The 14,599-nt window shown below is 35.3% G+C and overlaps 1 protein-coding gene across 6 annotated transcripts in view; it reads left to right on the top strand.

Moving 5' to 3' along the window:
• ADGRV1 (adhesion G protein-coupled receptor V1) overlaps positions 1-14,599 on the top strand; it is a 563,532-nt gene that overhangs the window by 167,087 nt on the left and 381,846 nt on the right. For all 6 annotated transcript variants that reach the window (XM_058727155.1, XM_058727147.1, XM_058727130.1 and 3 more), the window contains 6 exons: positions 3,018-3,164; positions 5,927-6,182; positions 7,850-8,052; positions 9,279-9,455; positions 10,314-10,496; positions 12,325-12,504. In XM_058727155.1, the coding sequence (XP_058583138.1) occupies positions 3,018-3,164; positions 5,927-6,182; positions 7,850-8,052; positions 9,279-9,455; positions 10,314-10,496; positions 12,325-12,504 (1,146 nt within the window). The remainder of the gene's footprint in view (positions 1-3,017; positions 3,165-5,926; positions 6,183-7,849; positions 8,053-9,278; positions 9,456-10,313; positions 10,497-12,324; positions 12,505-14,599) is intronic.

Raw genomic sequence — 14,599 nt, 5'->3', positions numbered from 1 at the left:
ATGTCTGTCTCTCTGTCTCTCTGTCTGCCTCCCCCCTGCTCACGCACTGTCTCTCTCAAAAATAAATAAACATTAAAAAATTTTTTTAAATAAAATAAATGAACTACTCTGGCCATAGAATTGACACTAGATTGTAAGTGGGTAAGGACAGAAATTGACGGGAAACTAGTGTAGTAATTTAGCAATAAACCACAGAATTACAGGAAGCAGGAATTTTCCTTTCAGTGAGAGATGTACAACCTATTAAGAGCAGGTTTGAGAGCTGAGATGAGGAGTTTTGGATGTGCTAATGTCCTGAATGAGTCCTTGCAAGTGTTGTAGGATCACCATGTTCCTCATTCTGGCCCATCTCTGCAGATACAGGCAGGTCAGCTTTTCCTGAAGCACTTCTGCCCAGAAGAATTATAATGTGAGCCATATATATAATTTTAGTTTTTTAGCTCCAGAAAAAAAAAAATAGAAATAGGTGAAAATATTTTTAGTATTTTATTTTATTTAGCCTGATATATTAACCAACATAAAATGGCTGATGAAATACTCTATACTCTTTTTTTCATACTTTGTCTTCAAACCTCCAGTGCATTTTGCACTTACAGACCAGTCACGTTACAGGTGCTCAGTAGCCACCTGTGGCCACTGGCCACTGTGTAGGACAGTACAGCTCTAAGGCGTGAATTGTGGTGGAGAAGATTAGAAAGAAAGAAGACTACCTTCCCCACCAGGTGGAAACATGACTTGTTTCCTTACTTTCTTCCAGTCTCTGTTGAAATAACAACTTACCAGAAAGGCCTTCCCTGATTGAAAATTGTTAATTCCCCGCCATCATTCTGTACCTTTTTTATCCTGCCTTAGTCTTCTTTATGGAATTTATAGTGGCCTAATTTGTCTATTGTCAAGTTTCTTTTTCTAGAATGCAAGGCTACAAGAGCTGAGATACTGTTTTGTTCACAGCTTTATGCCAGAAAAATGCCTGGTACACAGGAAGTGTTTGGTATGAATCTTTCATAATGCAGGGGAGGGGACAGAACACTCCCATGGCTTTCTCGGGCCATAGATATTGACAGGGCAGAGCTGGAGACCTTGGAGCAAGAACCAACATGCTCTGCTGTGTGGTCTCATCCTCTTGTCGTTAAACCTTGCTGAGCATGGAGAGCACATTCTATTCCTTAACTGTTTAAGCATGGTAGATTGCCTCTTTTTTTTTTATTTTTAATTATTTTTGGGAGAGAGAAAGAGCATGAGTGGGAAGGGGCAGACAGAGGGAGACACAGAATCCGAAGCAGGTTCCAGGCTCCAAGCTGTTAGCACAGAGCCTGACACAGGGCTCGAACCCATGAACTGCAAGATCGTGACCTGAACTGAAGTCAGATGCTTAACCGACTGAGGTACCCAGGTGCCCCAGATTTCTCTTTATGAAGCTTACTCCAAAATTATCATAGAAACATCAAAGTACTGTGGTTTAATCTTTCCCAGTAGATAATATCCTGGGTTCTTTCAGTCCATTCGCTAGAATTTCTCAGTACAGGCCTCTTGTGTCTGGACAAGCTTGTTGTACGATAAGATTTAGTTGTCAGAGAGTTTCTTCATACTTTTCTGGCTGTATTAAATCCTTGTTTTACTAACCCTTATTGGTAGAGGGCATGGAGCCTGAGAGGCTTCTCTTTGAAAAGGCATTGTATTTTATGTACAAATTATATACATATTTTATTTTATTTTTTTAAAGATTTTATTTTTAAGTAGTCTCTACACCCATCATGGGGCTCGCATTTACAACCCTGAGATTTAGTCATGTATTCTACTGACTGATCCAGCCATATCCATTTTTATGGATTTAAAATATCCATATTTTAAAATCAAGATATTTTCTGTAGGAATGTTTGAATGCTTTGAGCAAGATTTTATTACTGTGTAACATTTGTAACAATATGTGAAAAATGCAGTTTAAAACACTGCCAAAGGAAAGGCTATCTACTCAAATTAGCCTTCTAAATAGAAGCTTTAAGAAATTCATGGAGGAATTTATTTTCAGATTACCATAGTAAAAAGACAAGAAAAAGAAAACTATTACTGGGAAGATTGTTAAAAATCTTTATGCTCCATATTCTTCCTTTATTGCTTATAGATAAAGTAGGGGTGTTGTAAGAAAGGATTCTTTTGAATATTGATTTTGAGGAAAAGCTCATTCAGCAGCTGGCAAGAGATGCTGCAAGTGTTGGAGGAGGAGTTCCAGTCACACTAAGGTAGAAATCAGTCTGGGACGAAGGAAAGACACCACGAAGCTTAGGTGAGAAGAGAGTGTGAGATTCTAATACCAGAGAAGGGGCTATTTCTGGCAGGAAAAATAGTTGTAAAGACTAGGGACTAAGGATGAAACATCATCAGTGGAAACAGCACAGGCTGTAGAGTATATGAATTCAAGGATAATCACATTTCAGAGTGTATGAATTCAAGGATAAAAGACGTTTGTAAGTGAACAGGAAGAATGCCCTGATTCTCACTGGTGTTTCTACATTTGGGTGGGACCTTAAAGTCCACATAGATCAAAAACTTATTTTACAAGAAGGAAACAAGACCTAGAGGGATTGCCAGAAGTTGCACAGGGGGAGAAGATTTCCTTCATCTCCTGACTCTATGTCCATCCATTTCTACAAACTTTATATACTATGTATAATACTGTCAAAAAGTATATGCTTGCTCTCTGGATATGAATATAAGATATGTTTGTTGAATAAATTTGAAAATTACAGAAGACAAAGTAAAAAATAATCGTCTAAAAATTAACATTTTAGTTTACTTTAACTTAGCCTTTTACCTATTCACACATGTATGTTTTTGAAATAAAATCATGGCTATCTTGTACTGCTGTTTTTTTTAACTATTGTTTTTCACTTATATCACGTTTTTGTGTTACCCAATATTGCTTAGTACTATGAAGTTTGCACATGCATAACAGCACGAAATAAAAGTGTACTTAGGTAATGTCCGTTAATCCCTTGTGACTTCCTGTGTGTTTTCAGAATTCATTATATAAGCAAGTGGAAGAAATGGAGCAAGATAGCTTAGTAACCTTGAATGTTGAGCGCTTAAAAGGAACATATGGTCGTATAACCACAGCTTGGGAAGCTGACGGAAGTATTAGTGATGTATTTCCTACCTCAGGAGTGGTACGTAATTTACAAAATTATAGGAGAGTCACTTCTAAATTATGGTTACTGTTGATGCCTGCCTTATGGATGAAGCGTTTGAGTTTGACCATGTCAGCCCTGGATTCCTACTTATCACTGTAGAGAGGGATACAATTTAAGATTAGTTTTATTGTGATTTTTGTTAGTTTTTTTCTTTAATACCAAAATTATCTATAAAAAAGTCATCCCTTTTTAGGTTCAGTACATCAGTTGGCCAGATTGTGGATGTGTTACACTGTCAGAAAGATAAAACCAATTACACTGGAGATGGAAATGTTTCAAGATTTGTATAAAATGGAAGCAGTAAATAGGGAATGAATCTATGTAAGATAGTCAGGCATATGAAAAAGTAGATCAGAATTGCTGAGTGATGTAGGTTTAGTTTTCTGTAGATAGACTCCGAGATTAAGACTTGTGGGTAGTTTACTGAGGAGACACACCCATAAGGAAACAAGGAAGGTAGGAATGTGGAGAGGGGCCGTTGGTCCTTGGGTAGTTGCACCTGAGGTTGAGTGTGTGAGGAAGTTCTGGAGGTGAACTGGTTCTCCAGAGTTGTTTTCCAGTGGGAACAAGGAGGCTGAGATTTTGCATCCCTATTTTGGGTATCCTTCACCTCACAGCATCTTCTGGGTAGAGTATAATCTTCAGCGGAAGTGTACTGTAGCTGAAGGCAGGTCCCAGTGACAAACACAAAAGCTCTTATTCCCACCAATTGGGATATGGACACATCAGCTCTAAGAAGGGATCTGGGCAGAAGATCACTTGATCTACTATTGGAAGATAGTATAAAATTGGGTCAGAGATCGAAGAATGGAATCAGATTTGGGTCAGAAAGGTAAATGACTTGCAAAGAGAGGGTTTTAAGAACCTTTAGTTCCTAATTAGAAAATGGCTGGTGTTCTTGACTCACCTTGGGTTTCACAGATTTATCCATAAAATTTTTCCCATATGCTTCGCTGAAGAGTTCCTTTAAAAGGCCTCTCATGGAATTATCTCAAAAAAAAAAAACGATGGGTGTATGTTAGGTCTACCATTTCTGGGCTTTTGTACCATTCAAAGATTAGAGCTTTAGTGCCTTAAAAATGTTTTGGCAAATTTTATTGCATTGAGTATTTACTTTTATGGAAGTTACCAAAACTATAAGTTGTATCTATCAGGTTATGTGTGTTCTGAATTATATTTCACCAATTAATATTTCTTTTTTTTTTTTTTTTTTTTAAATTTTTTTTTTCAACGTTTTTTATTTATTTTTGGGACAGAGAGAGACAGAGCATGAACGGGGGAGGGGCAGAAAGAGAGGGAGACACAGAATCGGAAACAGGCTCCAGGCTCCGAGCCATCAGCCCAGAGCCCGACGCGGGGCTCGAACTCACGGACCGCGAGATCGTGACCTGGCTGAAGTCGGACGCTTAACCGACTGCGCCACCCAGGCGCCCCAACCAATTAATATTTCTTAACATAAACATGATTAAAATGATTTCTAATTTAAATGTATAATAGTATCTTAAGTGTAGACTATATTTGGAAGAATTAATTATTTTATTCAAGAGCCAATAAACTTTTCCTGTAAAGGGCCAGATAGTAAATATTTTAGACTTATGGGCTGTTATGGTCTCTTTCTCAGATTCTCAACTTTGCCTTTGTAGCATAATAGCAATGTTAGATGATATATAATCAAGTGAACTTTGCTGTATGCCAGTAAAACTTAATTTAAAAAATGGATTTCACCAAAGGGTAGTAGTGATCTGACCCCTGATTTTATTAATAAAGCTCTTCAGTTTATATCTTCAAGTGCCTTCTGAGGTGGAGAGATGAGCGTCAACAAAATGGGCCTGGAATGCTAGTTTGAATGGTTGTAGCTTGTAGTCATGTTGCTAGAGAATAGGGTATAAGGTGGGGAGCAATGGGAAATGACATTCAAGGAACAAAGAAAGCCCTATCAGAAAGGATTTCAGATGCCTTTTAGCAAATTTGGATTTGACTCTAGACAGTGCAGATACAACATGAGGAGAGAGACGCTCTGATTTGTATCTTTTTTTGTCTTTCTCTCCCTCTATTTTGGTTCATTGATTGTTAAATCATACATCTATTTTAGCGAAAAGAAATAGCAATCCTGGCAACATTTTTGTAGAGAAAAATGTTTAAACTAGTATGTCACCTTCTTGTATTTGTGTACTTATTAAAAAAATTTTTGTTGAAGTTTATTTATTTTTGAGACAGAGAGAGACAGAGCATGAACGGGGGAGGGTCAGAGAGAGAGGGAGACACAGAATTTGAAGCAGGTTCCAGGCTCTGAGCGTCAGCACAGAGCCTGATGCAGGGCTTGAACTCGCAGACTGTGAGATCATGACCTGAGCCGAAGTCAGAGGCTCAACCGACTGAGCCACCCAGGCGCCCGACCTTCTTTTATTTTTATAGATTTTTCAATATGTTATCTGGGACTTAGACTCCCAGAGAGACTATATACTCTATATTTTAATAGAATGTAGGCTCCAGGATGTGACAGTTTGGCTACAGGTTTTATCAGGTTGAGTTTCAGTAATTGTTTACTTTTTTCTTTTTCCTAACAGTCTTCCACTTTTAATATGAAAAGAATTTGATTGATTTGTAGAATCATATTGTGTTGCTTAAATATCTCTTGTTATTTAAATTGTGGTTCATATTGAAAGAAAATTTAATCTGATATTCTTACTGCACAGTGATAATTACAAAATAAATAAAATCTTTCTTTAAAATTTTAGATTTCATTTTCTGAAGGGCAGGCACTATCTACAATCACTCTGACTGTTATTGCTGATGATGTACCAGAGTTATCAGAAATTGTGACTGTAACACTCCTTCGTGTTACCACAGAAGGGGTTGAGGACCTATCTAAAGGTGCTACCATTGATCAGAAAAGAAACAGATCTGTGATAACGACTCTGCCCAATGATTCACCTTATGGCTTAGTTGGTTGGCATGCTGAGTTTCTCTTCATTAGAGTAGCAGAGCCTAAAGGTAAGTCTTGTTAAATATTTTTCAGGTTCTAGTAACTTTTATTGGGTAATTTAATTGTAATGTTTACTAGGAATATAAGTCCCTTTGTGTGTGTGTGTGGGTGGGTATTCAGGTATGCCTGGGGGCTCAGTCAGTTAAGCATCCAACTCTTGATTTTGGCTCAGGTCATGATCTCACGGTTTGTGATTTCAAGGCCTGTGTCTGGCTCCAGAGCACTGCTTAGGATTTGTTCTTTCTCTCTCTCTCTCTCTCTCTCTCTCTCTCTCTCTCTCTCTCTCTCCCTGCCCCTCCCCTGCTTACTCTCTCTCTTAAACTAAATAAATAAAATTAAAAAAAAATAGATATATATGTATACACATACATACATATTTTCAGTTTGACAGATCATATTTAATCTTTTCTACTTTTTGTTTATTAAATTTTATGATCATATAATCACTTAACAATAGTGTTACGAGAAACACTTTTACTCTTTTGAGACATTACTATCATAATAGAAATGTTAATATTTTGGTAAATCATTGCAGTAAAGGTGACTGGTTTTTATTTTACTTTCCCTTTTTCATTCTTTATTTATTTGTTGTCTTTCCATACTCAGATTTCCTCTACACAGATTTTCAACAGTTATAGGCAACAGTAAGCAACACAGTGAAATGCATATAGTACTCAAGGTATTGTTAAACCCCAAATCAGTAATTAGAATATTTTTTCTGTGAAGTGTAAGTAATCAGTCCCTATTTCCTTTAAGCTTAGTGCTGAAATCTCTGCCCAAATAACTACTTATATAGATATAAGATATATGGATTTTTTTAGATAAATGCCATTTGACTTATTTGAACAAATATATTTGAACATATATGATAGGTATTTATTTAGAATATGCTGTGTGAAGGCTCTAAAATTTTCAGACAGGAACATGGACATCTTTCAAGGATCTTTCATTTAGATAGTTGACTGAAAAAAATGACATATAATTATATATCTGGGCATTTATATGTCTGTATATATGGGAACAGAAGCAGTAGACTTAGAATATGTTCATTTATTCATTCAACAAACATTTTGAAGCACCTAGGAAGTGCCACAAATTGTGCCGTGTGTTCTGGAAACAGAGACACAGTCTTAGGTTGTTAGAAACTCACAGACCAGTGAGGAAGATTGGCAAGCATTTTTTTTGGTCCATTTACAGGGCAAATTTAATGTTAAAAATCTAAGAAATGAAATAAAAAATAGGTGCTGTGAAATACTTTGATCCTTGTGGTAAACACCTGACTATAAGAACAAAATTACTGGCTGTTCGTCTAATGATTAAGTTATTAAATGATGACTTTGGGTGTTTAGTTTTTCATTTTTGAAAAATCTTCACATTTGCAATTAGCACCTTTGTCAACCTGCACATATGTACTTACCTAAGATTTTCAGCAGTTTTTAAGGTACAATGTAGTGTGCAACATAGCAGGGTGATTAGAGAACCCAAAGTGAGGGTTTAGAACTGGGATATAATATATGATGATTGCCAGCACAACTTTAGGGACAAGGGGGACAAAGCACAAAATCTTCCTTGGGACCATACATTGGGATAGTGCAGGACATTCCACGTAAGTGCTTGGAATGGTGTCGACCACAAATAGGAAAGGTTATTTACTTGAGGTATGTGTATCTCACAGAGAACATCACCGTTCTTCAGTTACCCATTGTTCGAGATAAAGGACTGTTTGGGGACATTGCCATTCACTTGATAGCTAAACCCAATTTCTTACTGCACATCGATAATCAAGCTACTGAGAATGAAGACTTTGTGGTACAAGAAACAATAATAATGATGAAAGAAAACATGAGAGAAACTTACATCAAAGTTGCCATTTTGCCGGTGAGTTTAGGGTGCAATAAATAGGATGTAAAATAAAAGAATATGCTCTTAAAGATAAAATTGTGATGCTCTGGAAGATAAAAATCTTTGAAAAGGTTGCTTTTACATGTAAAATTGTGAGTATTCTAATTTTTCCACCCACCCTAACATTTAATAACAGATAACTACTTTTTATAACTGGTAAAAATAATATATTTACTAATGATTTGTGTTTATTTTTGAACTGGAATATTGTTTGAATGACCGTTGAAGCATGGAATTTACATTTGATTATATGTTTCATTGCATTCACTGTTTTGCTGGTTAGTTGGTTGTTTTGAACTAACGAGTGAATGAAGAGTGCCCGAATTAATGTGGTTATTTTTATTGTTGGTTTGATAGTACAGTATTTTCATGTCATGATATTATTCAAATCAAGATTATTCTTTAGATGATTTAGATCTGGTTTTAGTGCTTTCTCACGTATATAAGAATAAGTGTATATATCTGTAATGATTCACAAGAAACTAAGAGTAGTTATTAGTGTTATCTGTAATATATATTATCTAATATTGTGTGTGTTATAATCTTATATATTACAATGTTAACAATAAATATATATTATTAAATAAAGATAATGTTGCATAGTAATATCAGTGTTACTAATTGCAGTATTAGTGGTATTAAATAATAGTGGCCTCTAGAAAGGACATTCTGGGAAAGATGTAAGGGATGAGGCAGAATGGAAGTTTCCTTTCCTGTTCAGTGTCCATTATTTCTATCTTTGGAAATTTTTTATCACCTATTCCAAAATAAGGTAACAGTTTTTAAAAAGTTAATTAGAATATAGGATAATATCTAGAGTTGCAAGTCTAGAGCTTTTACTTTTAAGATGTATGTAGCATTTACCATTTCTCCTGTATTTGGTGGGGTATTCTGTGCATAAAACATATTTGATAGAATATGATCAAAATTGTGTGGTATATTTAAAAAAAATATTTGCTAATGAGTATTAGGCTTCAGTTAAAACTTCACTGATAAGCTTGAATATTCCCTAAGATTCTGAAATTTGTCAGTGGGAATGTGTTAAAATATAAAAGGGAATCTTTTTTATTTGTGAAAAAGTTGCCCATTCCTGTGGTCAATCATTTATTCCTTACTGAAAAATAATCAGGTTTCCAAGGCAAATTCAGTATATTTTTAAAAATGGAACACCATGTCTCTTCTGTTTGCCCCACCCCCCTCAGGATAATGCTCCTGAGTTGGAAGAAGGATTTATTGTCAACATCACTGAAGTGTACCTGGTGAATTCTGACTTCTCTGCAGGACAGCCAAGTGTGCGGAGACCTGGGATGGAAATAGTTGAGATAATGATTGAAGAAAATGATGATCCCAGAGGAATTTTTAAGTTTCATGTTACCACAGTGAGATAAACTTTAATATATTTATAGTAATACAGACACTTCTACCTGCTGATTTGCTCAATGTTACATATTTTCTGCAGAGTAATTGGCTTTGCTTATAGATATTTATAAATATCTGCCTTAATGGGCACCTGGGTGGCTCATTCAGTTAAGCGTCCGACTTCAGCTCAGGTCATGATCTCACAACTTGTGAGTTCGAGCCCCACATCAGGCCCTGTGCTGCCAGCTCGGAACCTGGAGCCCACTTGAGATACTGTGTCTCCCTCTCTCTCTCTGCCCCTCCCCCACTCATGCTCTGTCTCTCTCTCCCTCAAAATTAAATAAACATTAAAAAAAGCCTTTAAAAAATAAGTATGTGCCTTAAAATTTGTCTTATAGACTAATTCTTAATTCTCTTTGTGCTAGACCAAGAGGTTAAGCAAGTATATTTTCAAATTTAAATTTGAAAAGAATTTTGAAAACACCTATTATGCATATTTATATCCAACTATTGATTTCTACTTTGAAGGGTGAAATATAAGAAATGTAAGAAGAAATAATAAATTTAGAAAATGATGATAGGGTGCCTGAGTGGCTCAGTTGGCTGAGTGTCCTGTCTGACTCTTGATTTCAACTCAAATCATGATCTCATGGTTTATTCGAGCCCCACATCAGGCTCTGTGCTGATAGCAGGGAGCCTGCTATGATTCTCTTCCTCCCTCTCTCTCTGTCCCTCCTCTGTCTGTCTCTCTCTCTCTCTCTGTTTCTCTCTCTCCCCCCCCCCCAAATAAATAAATAAGTTTAAAAAAAAAGGAAAGTGATGATGACATATAAGATGTTAATCTTCTCTTGTATTTTAACTATATTCTTTATTTAAAGGATTTTGGTGGAGTTATTACTGCCTATGAGGTGCCTCCACCACTGAATATTCTTCAAATTCCTGTAGTCCGGATGGCTGGAAGCTTTGGGGCAGTAAATGTTTATTGGAAAGCAACACTGGATAGTGCTGGCCTGGAAGACTTTAAGCCATCTCATGGGATTCTTGAATTTGCAGATAAACAAGTATGCTAATTACAAATGTATTAGCAATTTTTCGTTGTACTTCAAACATCTTATAGATACCCACCAAATGGATGCATTAGTGACTGCTAAATGTATTATACTTTTTGTTTGTATATCAAGCCAAACAGAACTCTTATTAATTAATATGTTATAATTTATTGGTGGACATAGGAAGAGAATATAAAGGAACAAAAATCTCACCCTTTTCTGAACTTTCCTACCTCATTTAATTTTAAGGAGAAGTTAAAGGAGGATAATGAATGGCTTAGAAGTGCCTAAGAATGTAAGAATGTATAAAAAATTGCCTCATGAACTTTGTTATTCCTATAAATTTTAGGTTCTTTTATTCTATTGATTTCTTAATGCTTATCAATACAGATAACTTACTTATTTAGGATTTGCCCTGAAAGTGTGCACATTTTATTACATAATATCCAGAACTTTTTGTTACAACTAAAAACAAGACTTTTTAAAATGATAGAGAAGAGACAAAATAATCAAATCTGAAAAATTGAAAAACAGTATTCTAGATTTGGGCCAAAGTATTCTCTAAGAGTTAGTTACAATTTTGGAAACTGGACATTTTGTAATATGTATGAAGCCTGATTTTGCTGAGACAGATTTGTACAGTATGCATCAGCCTATTAGTTGCTGCTGAAAAATAAGCATACAGGTTAGACATCCCTATACATAATGGTTTATTAATATTTGAAATCATGAGTTTTTAACAAATTTAGAACTTCAAACATTTCCTACTAAAAGGAGGGAAAAGAGAGATCTTTACACTAACAGTAGAAACAAATACATATATTTTTCATCAAAGTAGCATTCTGCCTTATATTACTAGCACTTTATTTTGTGCATGAGGTTGAAGTCCTGTTACTTAACAGTACCTTAAGATCATTGTCATTCTTAAAGTTAACATCTTCTAAGCAAGTATTCTGTATTTTACGGTATAGAGTTGAGGTGCCTACATTTTAATAAGCTTCCATTTTAACATTTGATTTTGTTCAGGTTTCCGCTTCTGAGTATGAATCCAGATTTCTCACTTTTTTATTAAAGGTATTAGGTAGATTTATGTAGAAAAACTTCATTTTCCGGTAAACGTCTGGGTCAAAATACTGGAATTTCCCTCCGAGATACAGAAAACATTTTAAATGTAGAGATACAGCTAGAATATTTTTATGACCGGTAGTGAAATCACAAGCTGGGCCAAGTTTTACTTATTTATAAGTTATAAAAATGTTTAACATAGACCCAGACAAATGTACGAAATCCCGATCACCAACATTTGAGAACAGCAGAATTGGGTTTTCTTCCTGCCTTTCTTTAACATTTTAAGAGTGACATTTGAAGCCAAAGGGATTTATTCTAACTGCTGAAGACAATGGTAATTTCTATGTTACCATTGTATATCATGTGATATTAATGCTAAGTATACTAATGTTTATATTTGCAAAATGGTTATTAGAGCCTATATGGCATTTCAAATACTTTTGTTCAAGAATCAGACTTCATTAGTTTTGTATACATAAATATCACTGTATTTTATTACATATGTAATTCCCTTATCTTGAAAATAATAGACTGTAAATTTCTGATTTGAAATACTAAATAGTATGTATAATTTTAAAATAGTATTATGAACATAACAGGCCAAAAAATACTATATTTTTGTACTATATTTCTGTCAACTAAAAGTTTAAATATATGTGATCAAAAATTGTTATTATATTATATCCTCCTTGCCTCTTACCCTCCCTCCTTCCCTTGTTCCCTCCCTTCTTTCTCTCCCTCCTTTTCCTTCTTTCTCCCTTTTCTTTTGTAGGTTACTGCAATGATAGAAATTACCATAATTGATGATGCTGAACTTGAACTCATGGAGACGTTCACTATTTCCTTAATCAGGGTGGCTGGAGGTGGCAGACTTGGCGATGACGTTGTGGTAACTGTTGTTATTCCGCAAAATGACTCCCCATTTGGAGTATTTGGATTTGAAGAAAAGACTGTAAGTTAAATATATCAGGGGGAGGGTGCCTTCCCCTAAGCTAATTATTTTTGTAGATTTAAAAGAAAGATATCTTTCATTTTTTAAAAAACTTTTACCTCTCACTCATGATTTTCTGCTCAAGAGTCCTTGAAGTTGGCTGTTGAATTAAGGGTCAGTCCTCTAATCTGTGTTTGACAGTAATGAGTCATCTAAGATCAGACAATTACAAAGGGGGAAAAAAATCTTACTTATTGGGTATCGTAGACCAAGAGTTAGTTTTTGTCCATACGTTTTGTTCTCAGCCTGTCTTGCTACCAGACCACCATCCTGGTCACAAGGCAAGATTTTATGATGAATCTAAGTGTTAAATCCTAGGATACATTTAGTTGGGGAGGGATTTACTTTACCTTCCCTTCTGGTACTCAGTCTTATATTGAACAAAACACGGAGGGATTTACTTTACCTTCCCTTCTGGTACTCAGTCTCATATTGAACAAACACCACAGTCAACCCAGCTGAAATGTTTCTTTGTATTTGTTCTTTCCTCCCTCTTACTTCCCTTTGGTTGTCTACTTTCAGGACCTGGAAGAGGGAAGCCAGTTACTATTACTGGTTTAATTGCTAAGGGAGAAAAAAACTTAACCATTTATGCAGCCAGATTTGGTGACTAATGCTAAATTATCTCTACATCTTAAATATTAAAAAATTGTTAAAACTGTATCACAATTAGTACTTGATTTTATATCACCATTTTTAAGGCTGTCTTTCAAAGGAAATTCCAAGATGAAATAATCATATATTTAGATAATTCTGATATACAAAGTTTTCTTGGTCTATAGGTCACCTTTCCCTTTATTTGACCGCTTATAGATAATTAGTAATTCATAATAGATCATTTTAAATAATAAACAGATTGCTCCCAATGCTCATTGTCTTTACTATTTTGTGGATGAAAGGCTAGACTTATAACTTGCCCATTAAGGCTGGGCTTCCCAGATGCTCCAAACTTTAAATATATCCTAATAATTACCTAATGATTACATCATTGAAGTTTTTTTTTTTTTTTTTAACGTTTATTTATTTTTGAGACCAAGAGAGACAGAGCATGAACGGGGGAGGGTCAGAGAGAGGGAGACACAGAATATGAAAACAGGCTCCAGGCTCTGAGCTGCCAGCACAGGGCCCGACGCAGGGCTCAAACTCACGGACCGTGAAATCATGACCTGAGCTGAAGTCGGCCGCTTAACCAACTGAGCCACCCATCATTGAAGTTTTAATTTCATGAGAGAATGGGAACCATGAGAGGGACAGGACACACACACTTCTGCTATAGCCTTATGAGTCTCTCTTTCTTGGGAAATGAATAAGCAGAATTAAGTGTTTGTAAGGAGTGGTAGAGTCACAAGAGTGGCTGTGAATGTTTCCTGAGCAAAATGAAAAGTCTGGAAAACATAAAGCTATTAGTATAAAGAAGAGAGTAAAAAGTATCCATAATGTTATTAACCTAAGATACGGACATCATTAATATTTTTTTATTTCCATCTATGCTTTTTTTCTTTGCATTTGTGAAAAGAAATATTTTAATTGATATAAATATAATTCAGTTTTTATAAAATGTCAGTTAACTTCTGAGTTTGGATAAAAGGTTCAGGGTTTCATTCAAATCTTCAGTGGTAAAACCTTAACATAAATGTTGCTTTGTCATGCTTTTGGACTCCTAGGCATTAGACGGTATGTGTATAAGTTTCTCTCACTATTAGGGAAAATGAAGACTTATATGACTATTCATAAATAACTTTATTTTATCTTAAATACTGTTGTAAACTTTAGTGCACCCTTGGCCTGAGAACTCATATCTTACTGTAGTAACCTCAAGTTTCCAATTTGTCTTGCAATCTAAAAGTGAGAGTGAGGTCACCCAATTCCTACTGTGTTATTTCTCATAAGCCTTGCTGTGAGGAACAAATGAGTTGATATATGTAAAGCACTTACAACTGAGTCTTACACTTAGTAGGTGTCAATTGCTGTTTTTATAATTAGTAGTATCAGCAGCAGCTTGTTTTTCAGCCCTTTGTGGTTACTTTTTTATATTGTGTTTCTTACTGCCAAAGGC

The sequence above is a fragment of the Neofelis nebulosa genome, chromosome 1 (assembly GCF_028018385.1).
Source record: "Neofelis nebulosa isolate mNeoNeb1 chromosome 1, mNeoNeb1.pri, whole genome shotgun sequence".
NCBI classification, from domain to species: Eukaryota; Metazoa; Chordata; class Mammalia; order Carnivora; family Felidae; genus Neofelis; species Neofelis nebulosa.
Note: the sequence above shows the minus strand (reverse complement) of the source record. Positions and strands in the feature narration are given on the sequence as shown.